The sequence below is a fragment of the Elephas maximus genome, chromosome 4 (genome assembly GCF_024166365.1).
Source record: "Elephas maximus indicus isolate mEleMax1 chromosome 4, mEleMax1 primary haplotype, whole genome shotgun sequence".
NCBI lineage: Eukaryota > Metazoa > Chordata > Mammalia > Proboscidea > Elephantidae > Elephas > Elephas maximus.
The window spans coordinates 64318185-64335671 of NC_064822.1; the positions used below are offsets into that span (position 1 = coordinate 64318185).

General features: G+C 36.8%; 1 protein-coding gene across 2 annotated transcripts in view; it reads right to left on the reverse strand.

Moving 5' to 3' along the window:
* LOC126075121 (scavenger receptor cysteine-rich type 1 protein M160-like) overlaps positions 1 to 16254 on the reverse strand; it is a 66897-nt gene extending 50643 nt beyond the window's left edge. For both annotated transcript variants that reach the window (XM_049882341.1, XM_049882340.1), the window contains exons 1-2: positions 16135 to 16254; positions 9972 to 10064 (exon numbers count right to left, since the gene is read on the reverse strand). In XM_049882341.1, coding sequence (XP_049738298.1) covers positions 9972 to 10064; positions 16135 to 16162 — 121 coding nt within the window. In that variant the 5' untranslated portion in view covers positions 16163 to 16254. The remainder of the gene's footprint in view (positions 1 to 9971; positions 10065 to 16134) is intronic.
* Between the last annotated feature and the right edge of the window lie 1233 nt (positions 16255 to 17487).

Sequence of the window (17487 nt, forward strand, 5' to 3'; positions counted from 1 at the left end):
GCACCATTCAGTATTCTGGAATTTCCATTCTTCGCAGTGCTATGGGTTCAGTCTGGCAGAAGCTGTAGTAGTTGTGGTCCATTAGTCCTTTGATCTAATCTTTTCCCTGCATCTTTAGTTTTCTTCATTCTATTTGTGTGATGGCTCTTATTTCTCTTGGATATATTTCTACGAATAGGATTGCTGGATTGTGTAGTATTTTTATTTCTAAATCTTCAAGGAAACATCGTATCATTTTCCAAAATTGTACCATTTTACATTTCCACCAGCAGTGCATAAGAGCTCTAATCTCCCTTCAACCTCTCCAACATTTGTTATTATTATTATTTTTGATTAGTGCCAGTAATATCAGGGTGAGATGGTATCTCATTATGGTTTTGATTTGCATTTCTCTAATGACTACTGATCTTGAGTATTTCCTCATGTGTCTGTTAGCCACCTGAATGTCTTCTTTGGTGAAGTGTCTGTTTATATTCTTTGCCCATTTTTAATTGGATTATTTGTCTTTTTTTTGTAGAGGTGTTGGATTTTCCTATATATTTTAGAGATTAAACCTTTTTCCTATAGGGCCATTATGAGCAGGGATCAATTCGATGGCAACAGAGTTTTTTTTGTTTATATAATATATATATGTATACACATATATACAAAACTGGAAACCCTGGTGGTGTAGTGGTTAAGAGCTATGGCTGCTAACCAAAAGGTCACAGTTCAAATCCACCAGACACTCCTTGGAAACTCTATGGGGCAACTCTACTCTGTCCTATAGGGTTGCTATGAGTTGGAATTGACTCAATGGCAACTTTTTTTTAAAATATATAAAAGTACAGACGAATCAAAATGGAATTCTCAAAAGATGTTCAAGTAACCCACAGGAAAGCAAGAAATATGGAAGAGAGGAATAAAAAACAGACAGAAAACCCAGGAAACAAATAATAAAATGGCAGACTTAAGAGCTAACATATCAATAATTACATTAAATGTAAATAGACTGTCCTCATCAATTAAAAAGATAGAATAATAGAATGGATTATAAGATGACCTAAATATATTCTGTCTACAGGAAACTCACTGGAAATATAATGACATATATATTTTGAAAGTCAAAGGAAAAAAGATACATTTTGCAAATAATTTTTTTTTTTTTTTACAGCAGGAGTGGCTATGTTAGTATCAAAGAAAATACACTCAGTGCAAAGAAAATTATTAGGGAAAAGGTGAGACATTATATAATAATAAAAGTGTCAATACTCCAAGAAGACATAGCAATTTGATGCACCGAACAACAGAAATTCAACAAGCAAGAAGCAGAAACTGATAAAACTGAAAGGAGAAATAGAAAAATCCACAATTTGATGTGGGAATTTCACTACCCTTCTCAGCTACTGATAGAACTACCAGACAGAAAATAAGCACGGTTATGAAAGAACCGAACAACACTACCAACTAGTAGAATCTGGTTGGCATTTACATAACAGTCCTATAAAAGCAGAAGAAACATTCTTTTTAAGTACCCGTGGGATATTCACTGAGTAGTACAAGTAGTATAGTAGTATAAGAAGTAGTATAGTAGTATAAAGGAGTAGTATAAGGGAGTTCCTTTGTGGTGAAGGTGATTATAAGGAGGAGGTAACACTAACCTCTAAAAAATATATATATATTTTTTATAAATTGTATACAGCTACACACTACACACACACACACACACGAGTGCATATGTAAACTGGTGAATTCAGAATAATATCTGTACTCTGTTTAACAGTACTGTTTCAATGTCCATCCTCTAGTTTTGATATTGATCTATAGTCATATAAAATATTACCATTGGGGGAAACTGGGTGAAGGGCACACAGAACTCTCTGTACTATTTCTGCAACTTCCTGTGAGTCTATAATTATTTCAAAATAAAATATTAAAAAATAAAAATTGTAGACCAATCTCATTTACCTAAATAAGTTATTAGCATACAAATTTCAGCAACACAATGACACAACATGACTAGATGGGATTTATGAGGTTCAATGTTAGAAAAAAAATTTATTATTTGTATTCATCCAGTATCTCCATACACACTGAAGTATCATATGAGAAAATGTATCAGCCAGTAGTGGTTTTTTCTAAAATGCAAATACATAGTAATCTTTGGAAACATCTTTTATATGTTTCTCTTTTCCAAAAGTCAGCATTTATGCTTACTAAAGAAACATTGAAGGAATTCAAACTAAAGTCAAGAAGAAGACTAGGATGCTGTTGATATCTATGAACATATAACATTGTATGGAAAGTATTAGCTAATGAAATTTAACAAGAAAATGAAGTTAGAGATACACAACTTGTACAGGAGAAGTTAAAATGGTCACTACTTGAAAACTAAGGCGCTTCTGACTCAAGCCATGGTGTTTTCAATCGCCTCACATACATGTGAAAGTTGGACAATGAATAAGACCGAAGAAGAATCGATACCTTTGAATTATGGTGCTGGCAAAGAATATTAAATATACAATAGACTGCCAAAAGAATGAACAAATCTGTCTTGGAAAAAGTGCAGCCAGAATTCTCCTTAGAAGCAAGGATGGTGAGATTATGTCTCACATACTTTGAACATGTTATCAGGAGGGATTGGTCCCTGGAGAAGGACACCGTGCTTGGTAGAAGGTCAGCGAAAAAGAGGAAGGCCCTCAAGGAGACAGATTAACACAGTGGCTGCAACAATGGGCTCAAGCATAACAATGATTGTGAGGATGGCATAGGACCATGAGGTATTTCATACATAGGGTCACTATGAGTTGGAACTGACTTGACATCACCTAAAAACAAAACTTGAAAGTGATTTTATTGCCTACCCAGAATCAAATATAAAAAGAATCAAATTTTTAAACCTACAAATAATAAAATAATTCAGTATGGTAGCAGAGTAACAATTATGCGTAGGTTCACCTCAGAGATTGAGAGAGCTGGAAAGAGTGTTGCTCCCATCCTGACAATAAGAAAAAATATGGATGAACTGAAAATTAATCTTTTCTTGAGCTCCTCAGAGCAGTGAGGTTATAGGGTAAACAACTAACTCAAAAGCTGTAAAGAGACAGGCACCTGCAAGGAGACACAGGGTCTGAGCAATTGCTTACCTGGGACAGGTACTGATAGACATGGTATAAACTGATCAGAAAATTGAGCTAGAAATTTTAAATAAATTCCTAAAAGTGAAGTGAGCATAAGCATGAGAGTGTGAAGCCCCTGGGGTCTGCAGATGTAGAAATTTGTGCCTTCTTGCAGGGTTTTTTTTTTTTTTTTTTCCTCTAGGAACCCCACCACGCACTCACAAGTGAGACTGGAGAGAATCCTGAGAATCATTTTCCTATGGAGCTGGCTGGAGAAGGGAAATAGAAGTCACTGCCGTAATTCAGCCTAGAGCCATAGACCCATGTGCGCTTTCTCCTGTACACTAAAACAGACTTAATCTGCAGAGGAGATGTTACCAAAACCTGTGGCCTGATGGCCTTGGCGAAAGTCCATTGCAATTGGGGAAGGGAATGACAAAAGAAGGCCTTCCTCTGAGAGAGGGTCTGGAATACATGCCACACCACACATTACATCTTGAGGAGGGACAGAGACACTTGCGAAGGCCATACCTCCAAGTCCCAGATTTGCAGTGCTTGCCTGAGGCTGAAGCTTAATCAGAACGCCAAAGAACGCATTCCCCTCCCCCAGCTCCCACCATCCAGTTGACTAACCCAAAACCAAACCCACTGCTATAGAGTGGATTCTGACTCATAGTGATCCACAGGGTTTCCAAGGCTGTACATCTCTACAGAAACAGACTGCCACATCTTTCTCCCACGGAGTCACTGGTGATTTTGAACTGCCAACCTTTCAGTTAGCAGCCGATTGCTTTAGCCATTGCACCACCAAGATTCCTTACCTAGTAAAAAGAACGGTGGAATACAGCTGGGAGAGCTGTAAGAGACAGACTCTCTCTGGGATCAGCACAAAGGAAAGTCAAGCAGGTAGACAAACAGAAGGTATCTCCAGAGATAAAGTCTTTAGTCCACTAAGGGCAACCATGGAATAAACTAACTTCTACTCCAGACCAATTCCTGGCTATACTTTTAAACTGTAAGAGGATAGTTTGCAGACCTCTACGCAAACACATTTGAAAACCTATTTTGGTATCGTGAAGATGGGTGCAGCCATATGGAAGTGGCTTTTGAACCAGGCACTTTTGAGGGAGTGTAATGAAAACTTAAAGTGTCTTGAAGAAGCTGTTAATAGAAGCCTTATGGTTTTGATAAAGCTGTGGGTGAGTGTTTACAGGAAAGTGATATAAATATTACTGGAAATTGAAGGAAAAGAGATCCTTATTATGTAAAAAGAAACCACAGCCTGGCTGACTTCAACTTCATGAGATACCTTGAGCCAAAACACCCAGTTAAATCTTGCCTGAATTTCTGATCCACATAAACTGAGATAATACATGTCTGTTATTTTAAACTGCTGTGTTTTGGGGAAATTTGTTATGCAGCAATTGTTAACACAGATCTGGCACCGAAAGTGGGGGATGATCTTAAAAATCTAAAAAGTGGGAGTGGTTCTGGAACAAATGAGTGGACTTTGAGGACAGTGTTAGTGAGTTAAAAGTACCTTGAACTTCCCGTTTGCAGTATTTTGGACTTTGAGAATGCTGAATGTGAGAGTTTGGTGGGACGTGAGAAAAATGTTATTCATACTGGAGGAAGAGGAATCCTTGTTATGTAGTGGCAGAAAGTGTAGCAAGACTCTCTCCTGCAGTTATGTAGAAGGTGGAATATGTACCTAAAGAACCAGATGATTTAGCTAAGGAGATTTCCAACCAAAGTGTTGAAATTTTTACCTGATTTCTTCTTTTTATCATAAAATGTGAGAAGAGAGAGGAAAATTAAAAGAAGACCTGTTAAGCTTCAAGGACTTGAGACTTGATGGTTTTGAATATTCTCAGTCTTTCCAGATGGCAAAAAAAAAAAAAAAAAAAAAAGGTCAAAATTAAAAAATGACTTCAGAGTAAAGATAAAACCCAGGGTATGGTCAGGATAGCACGATCTAAAAACGAAACCAAGAATGTTTGGGGATCCAAAGATGTCTTTTATTTTGTGTTGTCTTTGCCCCATTTAGTCCAAGCTGGCAATGTTTGTGCAGTCTCAGAAAATTACTCAGTGGCAAACACACCTGCCTTTCATTAAAAAAATGAAGGATAGTTCAGAGGACAGAACCAAGAGCTCAGAGTGGAGAACCATTTCCAGGGTTTAAGGCTTAATCAAGGGTTTTCCAACATTTACCTGGCTGGCTTTTGGAATGGGTATGGATCAATGACTCCTGTGTGCCTTGTATTTGCCCCCCCTTTTGAACAAGAATGTCTACAGCAGTTATCCTGTGCCTGTTCAACCATTGGAAACCCTGGTGGCATAGTGGTTAAGAGCTATGGCTGCTAACCAAAAGATCAGTAGCTCGAATCTGCAGATGCTCCTTGGAAACTCTATGGAGCAGTTCTACTCTGTCCTATAGGGTCACTATGAGTCGGAATCGACTTGATGGCAACGGGTTTACGGGTTTAACCATTGTATGTTGGGTTTAGGGGGGTATAACTTGTCTCTTTAGTTTCAGAGTTCTATAGATAAAAGGGACTGTACTTACAGAGCTGAGCTTAACAAAACACACCAGAGGAGCCTCCTCTACACTTAAGTCTGATTTAGATGATGGAACTCTGGATATGAGCTGATTCTATGATGGGCAAAGACTTTGGCAACCTGCCTTGGAAGGGGATAAGTGTATTCTGCATGTGGGAGAGACATATATCATTGAGGCCCAGAGAGCATGTTGTGGCAGGCAGCCTCTATGCTGATCCCGGTTGATCCCTGCTTCCTGGTATTCATAAACTTGTGTAATTTCCTCCCCTTGAGTGTGGGCTGGCCTTAGTGATTCAATTCTAATTAATAGAATAGAGCAGAAATGATGGAATGTCACTTCTGAGATTCGCTTATAAAAAGACTGGTTTCCATCTTGGGTTCTCTCTCTTACTTTTTTGTAAGTTTGTGACACTTTCAAAGTGATGTAAAAACTATATTAAAATTAGCATGTGAAATACTTAAAAAGTCAATAAACCTTAGGTTTGTTAAGATAAGTTTGGTATGACAATAGAAAAATCTATAAATATTATGTACCATATTAATATACTCAGGGGGAAAATCCATACAACGATTTCACATATTTAGGAAAATAATTTCATAAAATTCAATACCTATTCATGGTAAAAAAAAAAAAAAAACTTTTAGTAAAATAATAGAAATAAAGTCCCCCCTCTAAGTGGTATCCAACAAAAACAGAAAAGAAGCATAACCCTAAAATGAGACCATTCAGAGCATCCCCTTTAAATCAAGGCAGGGAAAATGATGTCCACTGTCATTATTTCAATTTAACATTGTACTGGAGATCCTAGCCAGTACAATAAACCAAGAAAAAGAAATTAAAAGCATAAGAATTGTAGAGGAAGAAGCCAAATTGTTTTTATTTTATATACAATTTTTTGCTTTATAATATATCCAACATATTTTTAGATATAATAAGAAGGGTGGCAATGTGCCTGGTTAAAATTTCAATGCACCACAATAATAATAATAATAAAAAAGAATAATAATTATTGTAATGTGTAATATTGTTATTATTATGCATTATAATTACATTATAATTTTTCTATTTCAATAACAGTGAATGTAATTTAAAAGAGACACCATTTTTAATGGGAACAAAATCATTGATAACAAATCAATAATTTAACAAAAATAAGTAAGATCTGTATTCAAAAGATTAGATATTACTGAGTGACAGTAAAGAATATTTGAATGAGAATATATAGCAAATTCAGTAATAAGAAGCTTCCATGTTTAATTCTACCCTCTCTAGCCTATACATTCGGTGTCTATGGAAGTTCCAGCTTGTGATTTTAGGAACTTGTTAAGCAGATTCCAAAGTTTATATAGAGAAGTAAAGAGTAAGAACAGCCAAAATATTTCTGAATAAAAAGACTAATTTCATGCACATTTTCTGATACATATGAAAATTTATTAGAAAGCTAAAGTAATTAAGACAGTGAGGCATTGGTGTAAGGGTATGAAAATTGATAATCAGAACAAAGTAGAGTGTCCTCATAGAGTCTCTCACTCTATAAAACTACAATATATGGTATAGATGGCAGTGCAAATCACCATGGGAAGGAAAGACTCTACAATAAATAATACTGGGAAAATTAATTACCTATTTGGGAAAAGAAATGAGATTCATATCTTATACCATGCATAAAAATATCTAATTTGGAAATTTGTAGGCACTTTATAGTATTTATAATATTGTAATTTTATAATATTGCAGCAACACTTTATAATATTTAGGAGGTAAAGAAGAATATTCATCTGGTTTTTGGGAAAATAAGTTTTTCTTAAAATGCAAAAAGTATTAATCATTAAAGACAATGGCCGATAAATTAAGAACTGTTCTTTGAAAGACGCCACTTAAAAAGTGAAAAAAGTCAGAAACTTGGAGTACATATTTGCAACACAAATTATAGCTACGAATTAGTATTTGAATTATATTTTTTAAAGTATGTATATGTTTAGAAAAACAGGCAAAATGGGCTGATGACTTGACCAGACCATCACAGAAGAAAACAAAGATGTGTTCATTAAATATATGAAGAGATGCTCAAAGTCATTAATATTTAGGGAGCAGAAAATTAAAATAACAATGAGGTAAGGTTTTATATTTTTTAAGTTGGCAGAAGTTAAGATCTCTGAATGTTTCGAAGTTAGAGAGGCTGTGGATCACTGGGAATACATATACATTGCTGATGGATTTCATCCCATCTGGTAAAGCTGAAAATATGGAGATCCTGGGACCTGGTAATTTCATTCCTACCTATAGACTCTAGGTAAACTCCTACAAATAGGCACCAGGAGACACGTGCAAGAATATTTATACCAGCACATTTGGTAACAGTAATAAAACATCCAACTGACTATTGACGGAATAATAGGTAAATTCATTGGGAATATTTATATAAGATAATATTTTTACATGGGCAAAAACTGAATTAACTATAGCCAGCTATTGTACCTACAAAGATAAAGCTTAGAAATATAATATTTGGAGGCCTGGTGGTGCAATGGTTAAAAGCTACGGTTGCTAACCAAAAGGTGGCAGTTCAATCCACCAGCCACTCCTTGGAAACCCCATGCGGCAGTTCTACTCTGTCCTATAGGATCGCTATGAGTCAGGATCAACTCGATGGCAATGAGGTTTATTGTACCAACAAAGATGAAGCTTAGAAATATAATATTTAAAGATAAAAGCAAGCCCCAGAACTCTAACTGCAATGTGATATTTTATAAAGCTTAAGAACAAGCAGAACTAAACAACACATTATTTATGCATATATGACACACACGCACACACATTAAAACTATTTTAGGAAGGAACGTAAGTAGAAATACACAATTCAGGATACAAGTTACCTCTGGAGGTGGTAGCAGATAGATGAAAGACAGGAGGAAAACAAAGGGAGAAAAAATGGTTGATAAAGAGCTTCCTGGTTGAATGGTGGGTTTACCTGTGCTTGTTATATTATGCTTGGTAACTTGCATATATGTTAGACATTTTTGTCTTACCAAATACTATATTAAACAGAAAAAATTAAAGCATTTTAAAAAGCGAAAAAAATGCAACATATGTGACAAGAGGCAATACTATATTTAGAATATAAAGATATATTATTCTAAATGTTAAACAGAAATATTAAAAATGTATGAATAAAATAAGCATTCAATTAAATGAACTAACCATTTGACTATCATTATTCAATCTTAACAGCATTTAAAATGCTAATCTAAAAACACTAAAATATCATTTGGGCTATAGCTTTGGTATTAATGAAAGGTATTAATTCCTTTATCAGACCTATGATATATAATTTATTTGCAAGATTATTAAGATAATTAAAATGTTAAAAAATTAAATAACTTCCCAATAGGGTCTTATTGAAACCTATTTGAGTATATCTAGATGATAGAAGTCCACATAGATAATAAAAAAAATCATAAATGAATATGCAATAAAATGAACTGTATAGGTAATAACCAATATGTACAGTATGATATTAATTTTCTTAATTTTATTTAAAATACTATATGCTAATAGAAAATATACTATAAAATTATATTTCAAATTTTCAGTGAGAAGTACTTTTCTCTGGGTGTTAATATTATATATGTATTCTCTCTTTGGCTTAGTCCTCTTTGGTTTCTGTAGTTTGCAAATCTTTTGTTATTAACATATTTTTCTAATTGCAAAATACTAAAAAACCAAACCCATTGCTGTTGAGTCAATTCTGACCCATAGTGACCCTACAGGACAGAGTAGAACTGCCCCATAAGGTTTCCAAGGAGTGCCTGGTGGATTTGAACTGCTGATCTTTTGGTTAGCAGCCGTAACACTTAACCACTACACCACAAAATACCTTGCCTTCGAGTCGATTCTGACTCATAGCAGCTCTGGAGGAGAGAGTAGAACTGCCCTATAGGGTTTCCAAAAAGTGGCTGGTGGATTCAAACTACCGACCTTTTGGTTAGCAGCCGAGCTCTTAACCACTGAGCCACCAGGGCTCTTCACCACCACCACAAAGTACAGCATATTTAAATACCCATTTTTTTTTTTCCAATCAGTCATTCCACACCTGGAAATTATCCTTATCTTAAGGAAATAATTGCAAAGAAATTGTAATATAGAATGCATGAAAATATTTCTAGCACTTTTTTTGTAGGAAATATACTTCCTGGGCTTCAGAAGATATTTCTACATGTCTTATAGACCTCAAAAATTTTACTTTGGGTCGTGAGTAGGGTGAAGGTGGAATGCGGATTATAAGTCCAAAAGTAATCATAGTCTGAACTCACAAAAACAGCTGGTGAGAAAACAGGAATTCAGGAGCAGGATGTAAATTACCACAGTGGACAAAGGATTCTGATGAGAACAGCATCTTCCAAAATCTGTAGAAACAAAATATGGCATGATAGAATTCTTTGTATTTCAGAACAATGTTAGATGACCCCACTCATTTAAACCCATAGCTGGGTAAAAGCAGTAAGAGGAACTATTCTTCCAATGTGTCAAGGAAATTGCCCAAGAACCTCTTTTATTGTGGGAATATGTCACAGGATCAGATTCTGTTCAGGATGGAAAGCTACCAAGTGGTTTGCACGAAGCATATGTTTTAGCATGTGATGTTCAAAGTGGACCAAAGTCTTCTGAGGCAAAGTTATATTCTACGTCCAAAGATATTTTGAGTTTTTTGGGGATCGTATGACTAATATTTTAGGGCTAGTTACTTTTACTTCTCAACTCTTTGATTCACCTTCTCCTCAGTTTTATTACCATGTTTTTTTCTCCCATCTTTATTATCCCATGTCACTTCATCTCATTCATTCTTTGATTTTGAGGAACATGTCAGATCTGGTACTTTATTCTGGGAATAAAAACCAAAAACAAAGCCTGTAGCCATCAAGTCGATTCTGACACTTGATGACCTGTGTGTGTCCAAACAGAGTTGTGCTCCTTAGAGTTTTCAATAGCTATAATCTATGGAAGTAGATTGCCAGAAATTTCTTCCTCAGTGGCACTGGGTGGATTTGAAAAATCAACCTTTCAGTTAGTAGCTGAGTATAAACTGTTTATATAACTCAGGGAACTGTTCTGGGGATTCAAAAAAAAAAAAAAGAAAGAAACCAAACCGGTTGCCTTCGAGTTGATTCCGACTCACGTTGTTGTTGTTGTTAGGTGCCATCGAATTGGTTCCGACTCACAGCAACCCTATGCACAACAAAACGAAACACTGCCCGGTCCTGCGCCATCCTTACAATTGTTGTTATGCTTGAGCTCATTGTTGCAGCCACTGTGCCAATTCACCTTGCTGAGGGTCTTCCTCTTTTCTGCTGACCCTGTACTCTGCCAAGCATGATGCCCTTCTCCAGTGACTCATCCCTCCTGACAACATGTCCAAAGCATGTAAGAAGCAGTCTTGCCATCCTTGCTTCTAAGAAGCATTCTGGTTGTACTTCTTCCAAGACAGATTTGTTCGTTCTTTTGGCAGTCCATGGTATATTCAATATCTTCGCCAACATCACAATTCAAAGGCGTCAACTCTTCTTTGGTCTTCCTTATTCATTGTCCAGCTTTCACATGCATATGATGCAATTGAAAATACCATGGCTTGGGTCAGGCACACCTTAGTCTTCAGGGTGACATCTTTGCTCCTCAACACTTTGAAGAGGTCCTTTGCAGCAGATTTGCCCAATGCAATGCGTCTTTTGATTTCTTGACTGCCGCTTCCTTGGCTGTTGATTGTGGATCCAAGTAAAATGAAATCCTTGACAACTTCAACCTTTTCTCCATTTATCATAATGTTGCTCATTGGTCCAGGTGTGAGGATTTTTGTTTTCTTTGTGTTGAGGTGTAATCCATACTGAAGGCTGTGGTCTTTGATCTTCATTAGTAAGTGCTTCAAGTCCTCTTCACTTTCAGCAAGCAAGGTTGTGTCATCTGCATAATGCAGGTTGTTAATGAGTCTTCCTCCAATTCTGATGCCCCGTTCTTCTTCATATAGTCCAGCTTCTCGTATTATTTGTTCAGCATACAGATTAAATAGGTATGGTGAAAGAATACAACCCTGGAGCACACCTTTCCTGACTTTAAAGCAATCAGTATCCATTTGTTCTGTCTGAACAACTGCCTCTTGATCCATGTAAAGGTTTCTCATGAGCACAATTAAGTGTTCTGGAATTCCCATTCTTCGCAGCGTTATCCATAATTTGTTATGATCCACACAGTCGAATGCCTTTGTATAGTCAATAAAACACAGGTAAACATCCTTGTGGTATTCTCTGCTTTCAGCCAGGATCCATTTGACATCAGCAATGATATCCCTGGTTCCACGTCCTCTTCTGAAACCAGCCTGAATTTCTGGCGGTTCCCTGTCGATATACTGCTGCAGCTGTTTTTACATGATCTTCAGCAGAACATCTTGCTTTCCGACTCATAGGGATGAATATTTCCTGCATCCTACTGAGTGGCATCTGACTAGAATGTACATGCAAATCACCATTTGTAATATGTTGCAATGATAACTGCTGAATGTTCTCATTATCGTTTACCAAAGCTATCCATTTTTCTTCAATCTCATCATTTTATCGACAGAATCTTGCCAACCTTTCCCTTCTCTCCCCATTTCCAGATCTTTCTAAGTTCTGCAGCTAGTACAGCTCGTGCTACATGTGTGGAAAAAGGATATGGGTGGGATAGCAGAAGCAACACAAAAGCAAAAGCGTGGAGAAGAATTCATTCCAAGAGTGATTTAGAGACTTTAAATAATTTAATTAGGATATGATAAATAAAATTTACATTTTGGAAACATTATTTTAAAATAAGACTGGATAATTAATTCATAGGAATTTATAGAAGGGCTTCAAACCAGTTCTTCCTGGATGAGTCATGCTGAGGAAGGAAAACCAGTACCGACCTGAATTTTTAAAATTTGGATGAGCCAAGATGATAACTGGGACAGGAAAAATTATGAATTGAAGCCCTGCTGGTAACTTAATCTCCTACTTAGAAAACAAGGACAACGTACGTATTGCATAGCAAACAAATCTCTTGCCCTTCAGATTTTGAGCAGAACGGGAAACAGTGGTGCCTTGCTCAAAGATGGCGGCTGGCCGCACTGCTTTGAATTTGTGTCGTTCTCCATAGTCCTGCCAATAATTCAATCTCTAGCATCAGGCTCTGGAAAGGGTTCTTTTGTGTCTCCCATTCCAAGGCTTTGACCTGTGATTTTCCCAATTCTGGTTATTGTTCTGGTTCACTCAAATTTTAAAAATTTGGCTCTGTTCCGATTTTGCTTCATCAGTCATGACTGACCTGCTTTGAGGCCCTGATTTACAGGAGGAGAGGTATTTGACTACCACCAGTCGCTGCCAAGTAGACTCTGACTCATGGCAACTCAGGTATATCAGAGTAGAACTGTGCTCCACAGGATTTTCAATGGCTGATTATTTGGAAGGAGATCACCAGATCTTTCTTACAAGGTGCCCCTGGGTGGACTTGAAACTCCAACCTTTCCGTTAACAGCCAAGTGTGTTAACCATTTGCACCACCCAGGAACTCCTAGATGTATTTTTTTTTTAATAGTATTTATTATCATGTTCAACTAAGTGGAAATAGAAAATCTAACTTGTTAGATAACTATTCTTCTTCTTCTTTGTTTTTTTTTTTTTAAACAAAAACTTTTTCAACTTGGACAAACAAAAACCGTATATGATTTGTACAAGGCAAGGTCATGTAAGTTCCATAGACACATCCAAACTCCCTTAGGGATTGAATTATTGGGCTGAGGGCTGTGGAGACTTTAAGAAAAAGTTAGATAGCTATTCTAAGTAGTATTTTTATTAGTGTCTTATCTTAGGAAAGATAAAGTAAGAGTTAGGCTGAATATGCTTGATTTTAGATAATGAAAACAAAAGGGAAATAGAGGGCACGTGATCAGTAGGAGAAAGGTACAGCCTGCTTTGGATGAGCAGGAGGAGGGATAGGAAACACTAAAAGTTCTGAACCCTACCCAGGGTTGGGGGTACTTTGGTGCACAGCTTATTTTTTCTGATGATACTTTGAGACTAAAACTGATCCCAATGACTTCTCTAAGAACAAGGGACCAGAAATTGGGTTCCTGCAACAGACAGTAATAACTAGAAAGGGGACATAATTATAATAACAGTCATTAGTCACATCTATTGTTCTTAGAAAAAACACTCAAACCTTGGGAAGACACCCCTTAGGTGGTGTAAGGGGCCCTGGTGGTGCAAGTGATTAAGCATTTGGCTGCTAATCAAAAGGTCAGCAGTTCGAATCCACTAGCAACTCCCTGGAAACCCTATGGGACAGTTCTACTCTGTCTTAAAAGGTCACTATGAGTTGGAATGGACTTGACAACAGTGGTTTGGCTTGGTTTGGTTGGTGGTATAAACAGTTAACATGCTTGGCTACTAACTGAAAGTTTAGAGGTTCAAGTATACCCAGAGGCATCTTGGAAGAAAGGCCTGGTGATCTCTTCCTGGAAAATCAGCCACTGAAAACCCTATGGAGCACATTTTACTCTGAAACACACAGGGTCGCCATGAGTTGGAGCTGACTCGATAGCAACCGGTTGGCTATAGAATCACAGATGGAGAATAAGTGTGGCATGTGTAATTGGTGCCCCCATTTCTTTTTTTCCATCATCCAAAACACTTGTTAAGTAGGTCTCTTCTTTTTCCTCTAATTTTTTTGGTTCCTAAAGATAGGAATATTTACTTGCCTCAAACCTTACGGGTAGAATTAGCCTGAAACCCTTTGCTATAGAGTCAATTCCAACTCATAGTCATCCTATAGGACAGAGTAGAACTGTCCTGTAGGGTTTCCAAGCTGTAGTCTTTACAGAAGCAGACTGTCACATCTTTTCTCCCACAGAGTAGCTGGTGGGTTCGAACCACGAACCTTTCAGTTAGCAGTTGAGTGTTTAACTGTTGCACCACCAGGGCTAGCAGCTGAATGCTTAAACCACTGTGCAACCAGGGCTCCCAGAATTGGCCTACTGAAAAAAAAACAAACCCACTGCCTTCGAGGCAATTCTGCCTAGGAGGCTCAAATTCTACTCGAAAACTCTGAGAAACCATTTGTGAGAGTGGTTAGAGTGTTAGATAAGTTGTAAGGAGTTAGTAAATTCTGGTACTAACACTTGCAAGAATTGACGATAACCTGAACAAACACAGCAGTAGTGAAGACTAAAGAAGAGGGACTATTAAACAAAATATACTTGTCAGAACTTGTCAACCTCTATATAACTACCACCATCTTGCCAAATTTAAGACTTTCACCTTCCTTGTTCCCTTTTATACTTAAATACATGGCAGACAGCATCTGAAAGTTTAAATGAAATTATCCTATAAGTAGCACACATGAATTATGGGCTGTAATTCAGTGAGTCAGGCCTTGCAAAATATGAGCTAGCCATGCCTCTTAAACTACATAATGCCTTTCACAAAAAGGAGTCATTGGAAAAAAAAATCAGAACTTATGTTGATTTTCCATAAATTTGCTGGTATTCAGTCATAAGCAGAATGATCACACAATGTTAAATGTACTTGTAGTAATGGTGCACTGAGACCAAGGCACAATGCCAGAAGCAACATTACATTTTCAAAAGCCTTAACACTATTTAAGCCTCACAAGTCTAGACACAGCAAAAAAATAGCTCCTGGCCTTGTAATCTCTTCCATTCCTGATTTCACGAAATTTCTGTGAAGTGTAAGTTTAAAGGTTACCACTAATTTCAGATGTGCTCTGAAATATTTCTTAGGCGTATTTCCCTTTCTCCAGCCTTACTTTTTAAAGTGCATTAAAAATTGTTGTGTGTCACTACTGAAATTTCTAGTAGAAAAATAAAGAATTTGGATTTAGCTGGTCCTGGGTTTAAATTATATCATCTAACACTGAGTCAGAATCGACTCGATGGCACTGGGTTTTGGGTAAATCTACTATATGACCTTAGGTAAATAATTTAGACTTTATAAATGTCCATTTTCCATCTATCAGTGGGGATAATAATACCTACAACATAGGTTATGTATGAGAATTAAATTGAAATGACGTAAAGCATTTACCATTGTACCTGGCATCTGGAAACAATAAAAATGAGTTTCTCAAAAAAGAAATGAATTCCTCCCTTATCCCTTCTTTCTATTTTCTCCACTTCATATCTTACCTTTTTCATATCCAGCATTTTCACCCCATGCAATACCTAGCCTGTATCATATATTTTTATTGACATAATTAATAATCTTCCCTTTTGTTGAATTTCAATCTTATTCCAATGTTGCTGCTACCCAAAGCTTCACAAAATTTCCAATATTTTTCATATTTCTCATTGTCTTTCTACTTTGTCACTACTGCATAATATCATACATAGCACACCTCCTCCTATGATACCCACCCTCTCCCAAATGGCAGAGCAAAACAAAAGGAAACCCTTACCAATAAGCCAAGAGTTTTGAAGTAGCATCTTTATAGGATTATTTCTTCCTGAGCCTCATGAAATAATTCCTGGGCCCTTTTATACAGGTCCACCAGAGGTGTACTCATGAGGTGAAAATAGATCTGTTTTTTGGAAATGAGAGGACTGTAATATTGAGTTAACATTACTCGAAAGCAGAAGTCATTATTAAAGCTGAGGTGGTTTTTTCCTCATTACTTCCTTCTCATGCTGGAACATGGAACAACAAAGGAAATTAAAGGATCTTCCTCAAAAAATCCCACAGAATAAGGGGAAGTATAAACTGCCACCCTGAACTTTCGTAAATGTTCACATTTTTCATTGTTGTGTTTTTGCTCTATAAACGTGATCTTCTAGTAAAAAGATGCTTACAGGTCTTCATCTAAAACATAAAATATGTCACCAGGTGTGTTTACTTTAGCATGCGTATTGCAACCAGCCTGTGTTAAAGGCATTAGTGTGAAGTTACATGTCTCAAAAATTGGATTTTCTATGAAAGTTTAATTGATATCAACATGAGCATGGGCAAACACGTTTGAAAATGTTCCACAATCTATGAAAATGTTTAACAAAATGGAGTTCTTGGAAAAATAGTTTTGTAATTTTAAAAAGAATGTGAAATAAAATTAAGTTTAGTCATCAAACGAGTTTGGAAAACATTAGTTAAAACAATTTAAAATGATTGGTAGAAAATATGGGAGTTACTCTTTTTTTTTATTGTGCTTTAGGTGAAAGTTTATAGCTCAAGTTAATTTCTCAATCAAAGATTTATACACCTATTGTTTTGTGACATTAGTTGCAATCCCCACAAGGTGACAGCACACTCCCCCTTTCCACCTGGGTTCCCTGTGTTCATTCATCCAGTTCCTGTCCCTTCCTGCTTTCTTGTCCTACTTTCGGACAGGAACTGCCCATTTGGTTTCCTATATTTGATTGAACTAAGAACCACGTTCCTCACATGTGTTATTTTTTGTTTTATAGGCCTGTTTAATCTTTGTCTGAAAAGTGGGCTTCAAGAATGGTTTCAGTTCTGGATTAGCAGAGCGTCCAGGGGCCATAGTTTAGGAGGTTCTTCCAGTCTCCATCAGACCAGTTAGTCTGGTCTTTTTATGTGAATTTGAATTCTGTTCTACATTTTTCTCCTGCTCCACCTGGAACTCTCCGTTGTGATCCATCAGAGCAGTTGTTGGTGGTAGCCAGGCATCATCTAGTGCTTCTGGTCTCAGGCTGGTAGAGTCTCTAGTTAATGTGGTCCTTTAGTCTCTTGGGCAGCCAGGCATCATCTAGTTCTTCTGGTCTCAGGCTGGTAGAGTCTCTAGTTAATGTGGTCCTTT